The following is a 17310-nucleotide window of genomic DNA, read 5'->3' as shown; positions in this document are numbered from 1 at the left end:
CGGGCCGTTCCAAATGCAAATTTAACACAACATGAGTGCAGCAGAACGGGCCGTTCTGAAACCAGAACAGGCCGTTCTGATGTTAGAACGGGCCGTTTTGAATTCAGAACGGCCCGTTCCAGAACGCCAACTTCATGCTTTTATTGTATTTTTTTTAATTATATCTATATTAATAAAAATATAATAAATAAAAAAAACAATAAATTAATATTCATTTATGAATAAAACTAAAAAAAAGAATCAAATAAGATAAGACCTTCTAAAATCCTTCTTTGATTTGAACTTATTCAGTTCAAAATCTTGACTAAAATGTCGCAATGTGATTCAAAATTTGAAAATAAAAATTTATAATATATCATGAATTCAAAGACAGAAACATGGTTCAGAAATTGAAAACAAAAATTTAGAACATAACATATACTAAAAAAGTTCAAAGAAATTATTTCACTCTAGTTTGACTAACAATGAAATAAAACTTGTTACCATTGTCCTTAGTGATACACTGCATCATCCTTAATGATACGCTGTATAACCCAAATGTTTAGCAATTGAAGTTATCAATCCCCATTAACAATATTACCAAATCTAGTGTTTGAAATGCTTTGTACAGTGATTTTTTTTGCACGAAATTTTGGAACCAGAACGACCCGTTCTGGTTACACTAATGGTGTGTAATTTTGTACCTGGAACGGGCCGTTCTAGTTCAAGGTGTCTTCAAGTATTTTGGGATCCACTTACGTGACATCCACGTGGCCACCAGTTAACTCCGTTTAAATCATTTAGACGAAAATCCCAAATTGCAATGATTTAAATTATTGGGGACCAAATTGAGACCTAAAATTAAAGTGAGACTAAATTGAAACAAAAAATTGTTATTAGGGTGAAAAGAGGTATTTAACCTAATTTTTAACAACAAAAGGAAAAATGAAAAGTGGGGAAAAACGCACAGTACAGTCCCTTGGTATTGATTTCTGATTCCGTTTGGGTGAGAATGGCGGGCGGCAATGGCAACAGTAACACCATCCCCGTGGCCCCTAAATCTCTCGTATCAATGCTAATTCCTATTCTCTCCTTTCTTCTTCTTCTTCTTCTCCTTCTTCACTCTCACTGAATAAATTCTTCTCTTGTAGATTTTCTTACAAGAATGGTGGCTTGTGAAGCAGCGCAAGGGTTTAGCCGTGGGCGGGGTTGCTTCCGTGAAGTAAGTTCTTTTTCAATTTAATTTGGAGGAGTGATTGCAATCGTTCAATTACAATTGGTGCGCATGGCATTCGCAGGAGAGATAGAGAAAGTTTGTTTTTGTCTACACTGATTGCTGAGAGAGAAGAGGCCAATGTCCTCCACACCCAGGATGGCATCACTCTTATTTTCCGCGGTTGCATCAACACCTCCCGTTCATCGCAAAACGGTGTCCCTGCCGAGGTACTCTTTTTAATATATAATCATTTTTATGTCTTTCACTCAACAATCATTTCATCAAAATCTGCAATGCTTACATGCCCAATCACAAGGATTTGCAATATCTTAACTAAATATCCAATGTATTTAGGTTAGAAACCACGAGGATCGGCCTAGTAGTGAGGGTTGGGATAGTATGTACAGGATCTTAAGTGACTAGGGTTGGGATAGTATGCATAGAGTCTTAAGTTTGTCCCATAATAAACCCATTGGTTGATGATATTTTCTTCTCGGTCAGTTCTTCCACAAGCCGAGCTCGAACAAGAAAGAGATAAGAGGGCCCTAAGAAAAATGTAGTAAGAATTCTATAATAGAGTTCTTCCGCTACTATGGAATTAATTATCTTCATGTATAAGAATATTAGATCTATCCTGTATAGATCATGCATAGGAAACTTGGTGTCATCATTGTAATTCTGATAGGTAAAAAAAATGTATTTAGGTTACTTTCTTGATATAGATATAAAATTGAAATTCAGGTATGTCAACACTTCTTGGTTGGATTCCCACACGATTGGAAAAAGTATTCAGTTCATATGGATGAGGTTTATGCATTTGGTGACTCAAGTGCTTGTTCAAAGAAGAGGGATGGTGATGCTTTGCCATTTTCTACTCGTGATGATGATTTCACCGAGAGACACAATTCTATTTCTTTTGGAAATGATTCCAATCAATCTGAATCAACTGATAACCACAATACAGCAGTGTTCCAGCTGCAGGTTGACATGTGCAATGGTGAAAAAGGAATATCACACATTGCTGTTGAAAGCCAGGCTGAACATTCAAAAAATGGCCAATCCTTGATGGGTATGTATGATTCTAACACATGTATAGGCCCTTCTGGTACAAAGAAAATGAAAAGAGGCCGGTTCTCGGGTGAGCGCAAGGAGAACTCCTGTAGTAGGATGGTGACGAGAAGCATTTCCAAAAAATATCGCACAATGTCCGAGCAAGATGAGAAAGCTACAGTAGCAAGTGGTATTTCTCCCGTTAGAAGATCTCCAATGCCAAATATTTATAGATAATGATCTGTCACACTAAAGTAGTGGTGGATAGTGATACTTGTGAAAGGAGGTTTTCTATTTTTTGGTTGAAATAAGAAATATGTATTCTTAATGTAAAGGTATTTGCGATTGATAACACATTTACTGATGTTTTAAATTTTATAGCTCAGTATTAAATTTAAGGTTTAGGGTTTGTGGTGCCAGATTGTTTTTCAATTTTGCTAGAGCTTATCATTACTGTTATGGCAGGGGAGACTTCTCATTTGTTATCATATTTTTATTGCTCTCATTTCTCAAGTGTTCTGTTTTGTAGGATAGTTGATTTTACTTTTTACAGTGGTTGCTGAACAAAAGCTTTTGCTTTTGTGGCCTATTATCTGGAGGAGATAGTGGTCCATTGTACACTATTAGTTGAACATTTGCTTGATGCTTGTTTTCTTCATATTTAGCAGATTTATGCCGGTTGGATTAGAATATGTAGCAGTCATTAAACATGGAAGTATTCATTGATATCAGAGGTATATGCTGGTTGGATTGGAAATGTTTTTGTACTTTCCCTCCCTCTCCCACTAGATTTGCTTCAAAACAAAGAACATTCCCTATTCAGTACTGTATGTTTTTCTTTTCATTTCTAGTTATCTTTCTCCTTCATTTTTACCATGTAAGCCACCGGTGAAAGAGAAATATTTTTTTTATGGGTGTCATTGGGGTACTTTTTAGGTGTCTAGAAAATATTTTCGCTTAATTTTTTTCTTTTGGCCGCGACCCTGAACACCATGGGAATGGTTTTGATTTGGAAAGCCATAGATAATCCAAAGGCTTAAGTTTATTGTGACAATAGATTTTAAATATTTCGGTTGATTGATTTGTATGGACCGCTGGATGGTTGGAGGGAGAGGATGCTAAAGCCTGCATTGGATTGGAGCATGGTTGCAAGCAAAGTGTTAAGTTTTTTAAGGTGAAAGTGGAAGAGAGAAGGTAGACCACAAATGAAACATTGTGATATGGTCTGTTTACAGTTCAATATTCATTCTGTTCTTCCATGGCTCCCACAGCTGCTCCACTCCAGCTTCTAATATCCAATCTCATGTTTGGAAATCACTCTCATCCACAAGCAACGTTTTTGAAGACAGCAACCACTAATAGTAACAACACTCATTGCACTGGTTTAAAGTTCCCGCCTTTCGCAGACCCCAGAGATCACCCCCTGGAGTACACATCAGAATCAATTGGGACACAGAAGATCAAGGTTGAATTGGAAGTAAGGAATAAGGATATCAATATGTCAAAGTTAAGTTGGAATTTGAATATATTGGTAGAACTTGTTCTATAAAATTAAAACTTAAAACTGATCCATAATTATCCAATTTTTTTATAGGTTTGACTTGATTTTTTTAAAATTTTAATTTATTAATTTATTTAAAAATTTATTTTATATTAATGATATTAAATAGATCGATAAACTTAATTTTAAATAAATCAACAAATCTATTTTTAAATATATTTGAGAGTATTTTTCTTTAATTTCCATAATAAAAAAAAAATTATTGTGTTATTATTAAAATTTTGAGTTTAAAATAAATAAAAATCTAATGTAAAAAGGATAATTTATGCTTCATGTATACTAATGTACACTCATACATAGACTATGATAAAGGAAGATAATCTTATTAAAAAGAAAACTTTTTAAATATTTCTTATATCTCATTTGAAATATTATAAATCATTAATTATGAAGATGAATAAAAAGAGTAGATGAAGAGTAATTGCTAAAATTTTTATTTTTGATTTTGTACGAACATGGTGTAAAACGTTTAAGTGTAGTGAAAATATAAAAAATATTGATAATTTAATTATGTATTACAAATTTATTTATCTAATTATATGGTTAAAAATGATATATATATATATATATTATTTTTATTATATCATATAGAAAAATAAAATAGCTTATCACTTTTTTTTATAAATCTAAATTCTACCTTTTTAAGTAAATAAGTATTTTTTTAAAAAGTTTAATCCTAATAATTTTTATTAAATAAATATGTTTTTAAAAGTCAAAACCTCAATTTATTGTACTCAACTGTCAATAAAGTTGTCTTGTGTCCAAATGATGGTAGTTTTTTTTTTTTTAATTTATTTATTTTTATTTATTTATTTTAAATATAATTATCATACCAATTACAAATGGATTGGGATCTCCATTTTCCATTTTACAATTTCTTCCCAAGCTGCCACAGGTTTCTAAACAGTCGGAGACAGACCAGCCAAATCCATAAAAAAAACTGCAAAAAATAAAAAATGTTCATAATTCATTGCTATATAACTTTTGCCATTGATTTTGCCAAAACATTTATACCAAATCGTCATGGAACAGTGTGACAACCTTTGGTGTTTTGGTCTTCTCCCGGGCTTCACCAGAAATTACTGAACAGTCTTCCCTTGCAAGTTGATACGTCCCTAGTAAATTTCTTACAATTGTTAAACTAGTAAAATTTTTCCTATTAGTGGGTAATATTCTATTATAATTATGTTTGTTTATTTGAATAGGTAATGTCCTACAATGTACTTGCTTTTAGGTAATTTACACGTCTAATGATGATGGATGCACATGTTTTTTTGACAACATATATAAATATAATGTATGATTGTCATTTTTCATGTATTTGTCTTATATATAAATGAAAAATATGCAAGACATTATGATTATTCAACAAATACATGATTACTCTATTCTCTCACTTTCCTCTTCTAAGTTTTATGATTTCGCTATGCATTGTATGTTCTAACAGTGGTATCTAGAGCATTGTCCTTATAGGTCGATCATGAGTTAGAAAAAAAATTGAGAGGAGAAATTAAACATTTGCAAGTGATAAAATGACTCTAGGGAACAATAGTCTATTTGTTGGTTCCTCAATTTTCTAGGGAAAATTATCACATATGTATTGTCAAAATAAGATTATGTTTGAAGTCTTTTACCTCATGGGAGTATATAGATCAAGATAAGCAAGTTCCAACATTGAGGAGTAATCCTACCATAACTCAAATGAAACAACATAAAGAGAAAAATTTGAAGGAGAAAGTTGTTTCATGTCGACATCCAACTTTGACAAATGATGTTTTTACAATCATTATGCATCTGGAAACAACAAAATAAATATGGAATGAGTTGAACGAAAGGTATGCAAGTGATGAAAGAGTGAGGTCTATCAAGCTATTGACTCTTAAAAGAGAGTTTGAAATGTTGAAAATGAATTAGTCAAGAAGTACACTTTAAAGTTGTCTCACTTGGTGAACCAAAAGAGGTTGTATGGTGAGGTTGTCCAAGACCACAAGGTAGTCGAAAAAATGTCAATTAATTTACCTGTAAAATTTGAAACCAAAGTTGTCATTAAAGAGTCATGTGATCTTCAAAAACTAACCATTTCCGAAATGGTTAGTAAATTACAAGTTCATGAGCAAAAATTCTCCATGAAAATGAATGATGTAATTAATGGTACATTTCAAGCAAGACATAAGGAGGAACAACTTGGTAAAAAAATTAAAAAAAACAATTATAAAGCATGTGGTGAAAAAAAAAAGGAAAAAGTAAGATGGATGAGAGTAGTGAATCTGTAGCAAACAACAATTTTCCTCCTATACTTCATGAAAAAGAACAAACAACTTGTCAAAAGATTGTTGATATAAGTGTGAGCCTTAAACCCAATGTAACAATTGTAAAAAGTGGAGACATAGAGAGGGGTACCATAACATGCACATCAAGTTAACTTCACTAATGAGCAACTTCAAGGTGAAGAACACTTGTTTATGGCTAGTCAAACAAGTAGTTAGGGTTCAAAGGATTTATGGTATGTTGGTAATGGGTGCACAAACCACATGATGAGGGAGTCAAGTCTCTTTACTTCTTTGGATAGGGCTATCCAAACCAAAGTTAAGCTTGGAAATATTGTACAAGTTAAACAGAGACGTACAATTTTTGTTCACACTAGCAATGACCCTAAATTTATTCATGATGTTTTATTTATTATTGATTTGGATCAGAATTCGCTAAGTGTTGCTCAATTAATGAAGACAAAATATTTTTTCATTTAAAAACCATATTGGATTCAAATGATTATGAAGTTATTAAGGTTGAAATGTGTGATAATAGCTTTCCAATAAATTTGAATCAAGTGAATGAATTCGCTCTTGTTTTCAAACAAAATGATTTTGTTTTATGTCATAAAAGATATGGTCACTTTAATGTGGGTGCATTAAAATTTTTGCAAGCTCATGATATGGCAAGGGACATGTCTATGATGAATATTATTGATGATTTATGTATGTTTGTTAATTGGAAAAAATGTACAAAAAATCCTTTTCATCAGGAATTGTCACATAGGAAAAAGTAAAATCGAAACTTATTTACATTGACATGTGTGGTTTGGTGAGTTCTCTTTCTCTTAGTCAAAACTAGTATATGTTTTATTTTGTTTATCGATGATTTGACAAGAATGCCAAGAGTGTATTTTTATCAAGCAATTAAAAAATGTATAACTCTCAAAGAAACGAATTCAAGAAAATTAAAAAATGATAAAGTTTAATGTCAACAAAGATATATTTAAGTGAAAAATTAAGAATATCAACCTTTTGGAGGTGAGTTAAGATGACACATTACTCACCATAACTTTACTAGGGTTTATACTTCTCTAGAAATATAATTTTTTAAAATTAAAATAAAAGTAATTTTTTAAAGTTAAAATTAGCTTATGCATAAATTAAAAATAAGATTTTGAAGAAATTAATATAAAAGAACTTCTACAAATTAACTTATAATGAACTACTTTTAATTCATAAAAAAAAACTATTTCATTTTTCCTCTTAAAAATATTTATAAAAAATTTACCTGAATAATAAAAAAAAATTACATTATAATTTTTTTCAGATGAGAGAAAGCGTTCAGTCACGTATATTTGCTATGTCAGATTTTTCAATTATATGTCTGCTCCACTATACTCTATAAGAATAAGGTATCAAAATCAACTTGGATTAACATAAAATTTTGTATATATAATTTAAGAGTAAAAAAGTATCAATCAAACGGTAAATTTTGAAGAAATTACATTTAATTGAAAGTTATTCAATGGTATAATAATTAATAAAAGCTATACCGATATGGTTTGAACCCTTATATATATATATAAGGAAGGATTCGTTTACTTTAATTCCGTTTAATAATTCATATTTTACATCAAATATCAATGATCCAATCATTAAATTCAAAGTTCTTAAAGCACAGATCAAATCTGTAAATTTTAAAAAAAATTTGAAAATCATTTGCAAATTTGATTTATGCATTAAAGAGTTTGAGTTAATGAAACGAAATATCAAATAATTTTCAAAATTTTTAAAAAATTTACATATTTGATCCGTGCTTTAAGAACTTTGAATTCAATGGTTAGATCGTTGACATTTGATATATAATATGAGTTATTGAATGAAGTAAATTTAAGTAGACTTATTCTTAGAGTAAACAAATTCCTCCACACACGTTATGTAATAATATATAGTTATTTTTATAAAATACTTTACAATTTTGATATATTAATTTTATTTTCACCCTTTGTCCTATTAAAAATAGTAAAAATGTGTATTTTCTGTTACCGGATAATGAGAAGAGAACTTTAGAAATAAATACTCTATCTTTCACCCCTTAGAATCTCCGATTGAGAAAGATGACTACTAAAAGTTGGCTAAGTGATCTTGGTTTTTCACTTTATATCATAAAATTACCGAGCTTTCTAATGCTACCTGCAGCATTTGCCTATAATATAACAAAATGAAATTATGAATCGAGTATCATTACAAATTAGATTCCAAAGCCAATATTTCTGGCTCTATTTCTGGCTCATCCCTAAAATGGTCACAAATTGAAACACTGTACATGAACTGCATAGGTAGGCCAAAAAAGGCTTCTTTTTTGTGATCTGAATATGCCCTCTTTGAGGTTACAAATGAAGTGTAATGCCAAAATAAAATATAAGAGGTTATATCACCAATCCAGAAAGTGGCAACACACCTTCCTACATACATCCTGCCACATCAAAAGAAGACTAAACAATATGACAAAAAAGGGGAAAAAAGAAGAGATTTCATAATCATTGCTTGAGCAACTGAAACATGTAGCTAAAAACTGTTTCAAAGCTCAAACGTTTGATTGACAAACCTAAGGTGAAATCCTTGAGGTTCGTCATCTGTGTATAAAGGATTTTACCAAACAGGCTAATAGCAGAGTATGAGAAATATTTACACTATTGATTCAGGCAGAGAGCCTTCACACCATCTGTCTAAGAACCACATCAAGTATCCCAATAGAAATTTTTGGTTGGTAATGTTCATCTGTATCCACTTCTTCAATTTCCTGCCATAGGATTGTGAAACTATTAATATTAACTTTAATCATTAAACCCAGTGTTGATTTAGGACAGACTTTGCGAGCATTAAAAACTATACCTTTTCAGAAACAATAACAAAAATCATATACAAATTAAATTATATTCACATGACTTGCCATGTTTTCATTCCAATCCAGATGTTATGTTACTGTCATAAACTGATTTATCCATACAGATTTCAAAATTATTAGTATGGTGTCTAACTTCTATAATCATTGTTTCTTATATTATTTCAGTTTCAAATAAATGCATGCAAAGTGATGAATCAACTAATAACAGTATTAAACAGAAAAATTAACCATATATATCATGTTTATAAATTATTAAAAATGATAAGCGCTATGTGAAAAAAATGTGGAAAATACCTTCACTAATAGGAGTTGAAAAGGACATCATAAGTAACAATAGAGAAGGAAAAGCAAAAACTCAACATACAATAACAGGAATAAAGAAAATTCAGTCACCTGAACAACATCCTCTCCCTTGATGACTCGGCCAAAGACAATAAGCTTTTCATTTAGATCTGGTATTGGTGCAGTCGTGATGAAAAGATCAAATCCTTTGTTAAAGTATTTTCCCTTCGAAGTTCCAAGCATGAATGCTTCATGTCTCATACTAGTTAATGATAATCATCAAAATATTTAGTAATTAGAAAAAATTCTGCAACTTACATGCAGATACTCTATGATCTAAGGATATTATCATAAACATCAAATTGCAAAAAACAATAGAACAAGAAAACCTTGCATATTTCTTTCCTAACAAGTTCCAATCTTCAGTAGCTCCAGGTCCTCTGTTATGACCTGCCTGAATGACATAGTGCTTAATTACTTGGTGAAAAAGCATCCCCTTGAAGTGCCCTTTTTGACTGAAAAGAAAATGGTACTTTAGTTTGGAAGCATGAGAAGGTTATATTCATAGGAATGTATTATACAGCAAAGCACTTTTAAATGACTACTAACAGAAACTGAAGCCAATAAAAGTTAGAGTAATATACACCCATAGGGCTGCACTCTCTTTAGCCAATAGAGAACATGTTATTTCAGGCTTGGGGTTATAGCATCAAACTCAGTTTTCAACCCTGTTGCATGGTTCTGCAGTACTTCCCACATATTCACTGATAAGAAAGTCTACTTGCATACACTGTTAGTGGACAAATATTTGACAGAACATCACTAGCCCTGTAAAAAGGACCTTAATAATAAACTTCACCTTGAAAAATATATCATTCCTTCTTATGCACTCAAGTGATGAAAGAGGAATTCATATTTGCCCCTCTAGAAAAAAGCAACAGTAAAACCATTGGGTCCTAGAGCTTTTTCCACAGTAATGTTATATGTACAACAACTTTTACAACATTACTTTTGTATCTATTTCTTTCCATCACTTCATTTACTATAGAGAGATACTATTAATGATGGAGAGAGATATACACAAAAGTAGTATTGTATAAGTTGTTGTACATGTAACATTACTCTTTTCCGCATCAATACTCCAGATAGCTCTCTGGACTTCCTGCTGTTCAAAGGCCCTTTATAGCCATATTCTTATCCCAAAAGAGGTCATGAGTACAAACCACAAGAAACTTTATATGGTTTTTCCTTCATCTAACCAAATGAACCTACAATTTTGTCTCCTATAAAGCACCGACTCTGACACGGATATTGAACACGACTAATGTCTAAAAAGTAGGACATCGGGACACTACATATATATATGTTTTATACTTTTATATGATAATGATCCTTAGAAGATGAACCAAATCTCTTAAAAGTTAAAACAACGATTAATTCTAATAAAAATGAGCCTCACAACATTTAAAAAAAATGTTATGAGCCTTGCAATAATTATAAATAAGTTAGCTTTTTTATATTAGTAGGAGTATTAGATAAATCTTTAACTAAGAGAAGGGGTCGATTCACTCTTTGTCTCGTTTCCAAGTCAGGTTGGAGGGGTTGATTCCCCCCTCTTGTCTCGTGTCCAAGTCGTGTTGGAAAGGTTTTAATAAGGTTGTGCCGAAGAGATGTCTGAACTAATAAAATAATAATTTTTAATTGTGACATAGTGGAGAAGTGTCAAATGTGTGTCAAGACGTGTTTGACAAGTATTGTGTCAAATACACCGATACAATGCTTTGTAGATGTGTTGGTGCTTCATAGTCTGCCTCTAATTGGTTTCCACTTTGAGTAGTACCTCTTTATAATCAATCCTAAACCTTGACCTTATCCCTTTCTATCAAAGAAAGAGGCCTGCCAGATTCTTGTTTAACTAAAGAATTAATCTCACCTGTTCTACCTCTGGTCTCAAAATTTCAAAAAATATTTTGATTCCTGACCTTTAAGTTTAACCTTCCCTTATATAACTGCAATTTTGTCATAAAGCCTGGACCCTTCCACTGCACCATTCTAGAACCTTGCCACACTTCCTTAATTAATTAAGAGGAGGGATGACTAATAACATGTTCTCAAAGAGGAATAGAGGTGTTAGAGACCAAAGAATGGGATATTCATATTAAAAAAGAGTGGAAAGGTCCCATGCACAAACATTTCCTTGAAGTTTTAGTGACTAAATATCTGTCTAATCAAGGGACAACAGTATGCTTTTCAGTAGCTGACAAAGTATAATGGGATAGGCATTGGGGTATCAGTAGGTTCCTTATAGGACAATCTCAAAATATGGTCTCCAAAACTAATTGCATTTAGAATTTATCCTGAGATACCACCTTCCAGTTTTTCATTAAGGAATCTCAACATTGAAATTAATCCTCAACACACTGACAAGAACCACAAAATTCAAACATAAGACAAAACTGAAGTGCAAATTAGGTCTAGTGAAACTGTAGACTAAAATGAACCACCATTGTCCTCTTCTTTTCATTTCAAGCAAGAACAAGACCAAGAAAATCTCATCAAGCAACTTTTGAAGCCACTCCAACACACTAGCATGTAGCATCTATTAGATGCCCTAGAAGACAAGATGCATCCCAGTCCTTGAAACTAAAATCTATAAACATCTATGATCTAACTAAGAAACCATTTACTATTAGGACTTAAGCACATGAGAAGAGCCCAACCCAAAAGACTAGTCCATTAGGTGGGAAAGCCTTAAGGCTTAAGTACCATATTGAGCTTCATATTCTATTCAATGTAGGACTACTAACATTGTCGCTCTTTTTAAGGGTCGACGTCCACAGTAGCTTTCACTCCATCAACATTGACTAGATGGTAACCTTTTTCTCTTTGATGGCTTCACTCACCTATCAGTATTCAGTTTGCATCTTAATCCAACCTATAGGTAACCCTTCCGTAGTCCAACTCTCAATGAAAACACCAATTGTTAGGACTTAAGCACATAAGGAAGGCCTAACCCAAAAGACTAGTCCATTAGGTGGGAGAGTCTCAAGGTTTACGTACACCACATTGAGCTTCATATTCTACTTAATGTGGGACTCCTAACATTCACCTCCTCCAATTTAGTCTTATAGGCTTAACTATATTTGGAATACTCTAATTACCAAAAAGCATCATATTCTTCATCCTTTTTCCTTTAATGTTTCCCAACTCAAATCACAAAAAAATAAATAAATGAATGAATGAATGACAGAAAAAAGAGTTTGTGACAAGCAAACCAAGCACTCACCATAAATCTATGAATTCATCAACAACCTCAGGAGCACTTTCCTTATAAAGTTCTACTATAATAGAACCTTTGGAGGTAATTACAACCTATAGGATAAGGAAGAAATGAGAAGCCATTTTGTAAGTTAAAATTTCATATAATAATTTCAATTAACAAGCATCGAGAACAACGTTGAAAAAAAATCTAACATGATTATAAAATGAGCAAAGTAAAGAAATTACGACAGCATGGTGAACCAAAAACTTACAGCATATTCAGGTAGATCAGATTTTTTGGATTCCACAATTGTATTTTCATCCTGCAGAAGAAGTATTTATAAATCATTAGATTACTCAAGGATCTAATAATAATAATAGTAATAATAATAGAAATAGTAATAGTAATAGTAATTCTATTCACTAATGAGGAGAAGAATGACTTGACTTTCCCGAAACCTTATCTCAATGGAAAAATAAAAACACACTCATAAAATACATGTTTGAATTATAAAATAAAAGAAACACATGGCAAGATACCAGATTACAAGTAAATGTAAAATGGATAATGAAATATGAAAACCCTTTACAACGTATATTAAGTCCGTACCTCATAGACTGATATGTACCTTTCGGGTTGAAGTGTTGTCCTGAATGCAGCAGGTAATATAATGAATTATTAGATAGCAGAAGATGCTCTTTTGAAGCCCAATTTATGTGAGAAAATGGGACACATACAGTTAACAGTTAATCTCATTGCTTACTATAATCACCTTCTCAGAAATCATATTACAGATGATTGTCCCATTTAAATTCATTAATTGAAGAGTTTAAATCATTCAACAAATGCAATAGAAAAATGGAAAAGCTTTGGTAGTGCTAGGCAAACTAATATTTCCTTCTGCTCAAGACACAACATAAAGTAATAAACTCAAGTTCCATCAGCATAAGGTTCAAATAATTCACTACATATTACACAATATGTGGAGAATTCAATCAAGAGAGCCGATACCAAATGGCCAATAATAAAATAAACCCAGATGTAATAGCAACCCAAAAATCTTCCCAATTGTGCTGAACAAGTACTAATTATTTATTTCTTTTAGTTTGCTTTGCTCAGGAAACCAAAAAAATTATTGCTTAATTTGTCACGCTACAAATCTACCTTCCTATCATAACAAAATATCTTTTACCAACCTTTTGGACCAATGTCTGTATGTAGCAAACAGGAAATACACAAGTACGACAAAAATCAATATATAGAATATAGCAGTGCTGGCACTTATGTGTGAAGGCCCCTTCTTCCTCTTGCTTTGCTGTAGCAGAGCTTGAGGCTTGATCCTCCCCATTTAGCCTAATCATCAATTTCCAGTCAACAAATCAAAATCAAGACTTAACCAATCAGCCAAAAGAAAATTAATACAATAGCAAAGAAACCAATCAATTTATTCAATATCAAAATCACCCAATTCTTATTCTTAACTTATAAACATTCGAGAGTTTAATTTATATGTATTATCAGTGTAAAAGAAAATCATACCGTCAACCAATTAGGTATGACCTTTAAGTTTTGAGATAAATTTTGTAAAAATCCACAAATTTACAATGCATGACAAGTTTTGATAGAATAACAGTATAAAAATGAAATCCTATATATTACGGGTGCATAAACCAAAACTATTTACTCGATCACCAAATCCCATGACTTAAAGTTTGAATTTTGAAACTTCGAACATGATTAAAATTAAAAGGCTCGAGAATTCCTAGGTAAGAGGAATTCCTCCGACCCAAAAGAAACTTCCTCTCAAACTAATGCATAGACAGTTGCAACAACTAAGATTTTGGTCTCAAACTAAAATGTGGCATAAGCCATAAGCCATAACCCTTCTCCTATTACTTCTATAGTTTGAAAAAAAGAAACAGAAAACGTGAAAATGCAAATATAGAACGACCTGAATGAAGTAGCAGGAAATTGAAGTAGCGAGAAAACACAGGAGAGAGAATGAAACGAAGAGTGCGTTGGATTTGTAAGGAGGGGGAATTGAAGGATGAGAGAAGCACATCAATGAGAAGGTGTGCTTATTTTCAATGAAGAGACAGGAACCAAGTTTGAAAGATAAATGCGCTCTTCTATATCAAATTGAAAACACAAAGCTACCGTTTTGTTTTGCCGTGTCGTTTTAACTTTCTGTTTCTTTTTTCTAAGCACTCACCTCGCACTGTTAGTTTTCAAATGATGATGATGTGTGATCGTCTTTACCCATTTTTTTTAATCAGTCAGAAACCTTGTTAATTTACGGATTAGATTCTCATATTGAATTATATGGTTTAATATAATTTATTATGATTTAATTTTTTTTAATATAGTAACATACTCATTTCATTTCCTTGAAAAACTATTCATCAATAATAAATGATCAAAATAATGGAGACTAGCATAAGAATTAGACACTATCTAAATAATGAGCGACTAGATTTCCTTGGCTCCTAAGAACATCTGCGATGGAAATTGCTTATAAGTAATTCCTGTGTCACATTACTGTCACATCAGTTCTGGCCCACTTTATGGGTTGTTTAAATTTTAGCAAAATTGCTTGTGATGTGGCAGTGATGTGGCACAGAGCAACTCCCATTGCAGATGCTTTAACAAAACATACATTAAAGTTTGGCCTAGTATTTAATAGTTCCTTACACTAGGATATAACACTACCAAACTTTGTAAGATCTCGGATTTTGCTTCTATACTAGTAACTACTCTCTTACAATCAACTTCAACAGCGATGGTATCGATTTCTTGCTCCACCAGCCAAATGAGAGCTTCATGCAGCGCTAGTGTCTCCCCCTTCACGCACTTGAGGAAGATAGTGTTTCCAAATTCCAATGACTACAAGCAATGACGAGAGACTTCCATGCTCATCGTGAACAAACATGCCCATACCGAATCACGTTTGGTCTTATCAACGTTGCATCTTAGACTAGAACTTGTAGGAGGATACCATTTTTCCACATGATGCCTTCTGGCTTCCTGCAGACTAGCCTTATATTGGTAGGATTAAGTCGAGGACTTATCAGATTTCTCTCGAGGACTATCTCCATGCATATATTCCAAAAATATGGTAAAATTGTTTACGTTAGTGGGAGGTAATTAGATGATAGTTGAGTTTGCCATCTAGGTCTAGACTCAATAATGATATAGTATAAATAATGGTATTTTAAGGTAAAAAGACACTTTTAGATCCAATCTATTACAACATTTATTACATTATTCTAATTGAGATGGATAACTTATTTAAACATTGAAGTGACTTTTGTATGTACATTCCTTTTTTTTCTCAGGCAAGTTAGACCGAAGGCTCAATTCTCCTCCTAGATCAGTAAGACTAAAGGCATCCTAATGAAAACTAGCAAATCGAAGATTCAAGAAATGAAGATTAGAGGTTCGTTTGGACAAACAACTTATTTAAGATCTTATTTAATAAGCTCTTATGTAATAAGAACTTATGTTATGATTACTTAAAATTTAATAAGTTGTTATATTTAGATATACATGTTAACAAACACTTATACAATTTTACGATGTTTGGATGCATGATTATTTAAGCTCTTATAGGATGTTATTTCATTTTAAAAAAATGAAATAATTACAAATTCAATTTTGTTTGGTTGGTAAAGAGGGGACCGGATGTCAAACACTCCCTTAGTGATCATTGAAGAACCAAAGGCCGCTCTTCAATTATTATTAGTTGTGGGTGTGTTAAGAACTCCTGATCCTCACTAGTAGAGTTAAATTGTTTTGTTTAGGATTCTTTTAGTTTGATCTTTCTTTATTTTCTTTATTTACATTTGTCACCCAAAAAAAATTAAAAAGGCTTAAAAATATTTTTAGTCACTACAAAATTAGCTAGTTTAAATTCTAGTTCTTGTTAAAATAATTCTCTCTTTTTCATCCCTCTAACAATTGAAACTATTATTTTTAATCCCTATTTTTTATACGATCATTTTTAACCATTTTTTTGTTTATTAAAAAAATTAAGTGAATATCCTAGGTGTTACTTACGATTGTTAGTAATATTATGTTAGTGTTTGACGTACACTTCTAAAAATTTGTTTAAATCCTTAAAATAATTGTTATTCATATACATTAATAACCATTAAGGACAAATAACAACTTTAAATTTTAGAAGGATGAAAATTAAAGAAAAATATTTTATAGGATCAAATAAAAATTTATTTAGTTAGGGCCAAGTTGACCAAGTTTAAGGAAGAATATTTAAAGTTTTTCTTAAGACATGAACTTCATAGGTTCATATCTCAAGGAAAATTAGAGAGAAGTTAGAGAGATAGGCTCTAAAGTCATGGAATCTTTTACTTCTTCTAATTCTGTGCAAGGACCTTCTAGATCCTTCCTGTAGTTGATTAGAGTTGAGAGATTGGAGATTCTAGACTTAGAGGTTGAGAATCTTAGGTGGAGAGAATCGTATGACGACCTTGAAGACTTTCAATTTTTCTTTCCCTTCTCTTCATTTCCGAGTGATTTTAGGTAAAGGAAATTTGTTGATTGAATATAGTGAATGTGAACTATTGATTTACATATGGATTCCTCATTTTTGTCATTAAAATTGGTTAGAATTCATGAGATGAGAATATAGGTTTAAATGTTGTTCTTAAAGGTTTCTTTTGAAAAGGAAATTGATGATTTTTAATTTGTAGTGATTGTATGTTACATGTCTCGATATAAATGAGTTGTATATGTTGTCTATTGGTTGAAAATAGGATTGCATGTTGGATGTTCTGAGTTTCT

General features: G+C 31.8%; 2 protein-coding genes across 2 annotated transcripts; one reads left to right on the top strand and one right to left on the bottom strand.

Annotated features, from left to right (window-relative positions):
• Positions 1-902: 902 nt before the first annotated feature.
• On the top strand, positions 903-2664 carry EMB1674 (EMBRYO DEFECTIVE protein). The gene is made up of 4 exons (XM_020384479.3): positions 903-1045; positions 1131-1201; positions 1278-1422; positions 1937-2664. The coding sequence occupies exons 1-4, from the start codon at positions 992-994 to the stop codon at positions 2480-2482; spliced, it is 816 nt and encodes a 271-aa protein (XP_020240068.1). The 5' UTR covers positions 903-991; the 3' UTR covers positions 2483-2664.
• Positions 2665-8034: 5370 nt separating this feature from the next.
• LOC109818924 (peptidyl-prolyl cis-trans isomerase CYP21-4) lies at positions 8035-16361 on the bottom strand. The gene is made up of 7 exons (XM_083066744.1): positions 13685-16361; positions 13139-13159; positions 12782-12832; positions 12535-12620; positions 9638-9763; positions 9360-9510; positions 8035-8861 (listed from the first exon to the last, which is right to left on the bottom strand). The coding sequence occupies exons 1-7, from the start codon at positions 13856-13858 to the stop codon at positions 8775-8777; spliced, it is 696 nt and encodes a 231-aa protein (XP_082922870.1). The 5' UTR covers positions 13859-16361; the 3' UTR covers positions 8035-8774.
• Positions 16362-17310: the final 949 nt, after the last annotated feature.

This window comes from Cajanus cajan, chromosome 11 (assembly GCF_000230855.2).
Source record: "Cajanus cajan strain Asha chromosome 11, NIPB_CcT2T_4, whole genome shotgun sequence".
NCBI lineage: Eukaryota > Viridiplantae > Streptophyta > Magnoliopsida > Fabales > Fabaceae > Cajanus > Cajanus cajan.
The sequence above is the reverse complement of the archived record's forward strand: the minus strand, read 5'-3'. Positions and strand labels throughout refer to the sequence as shown.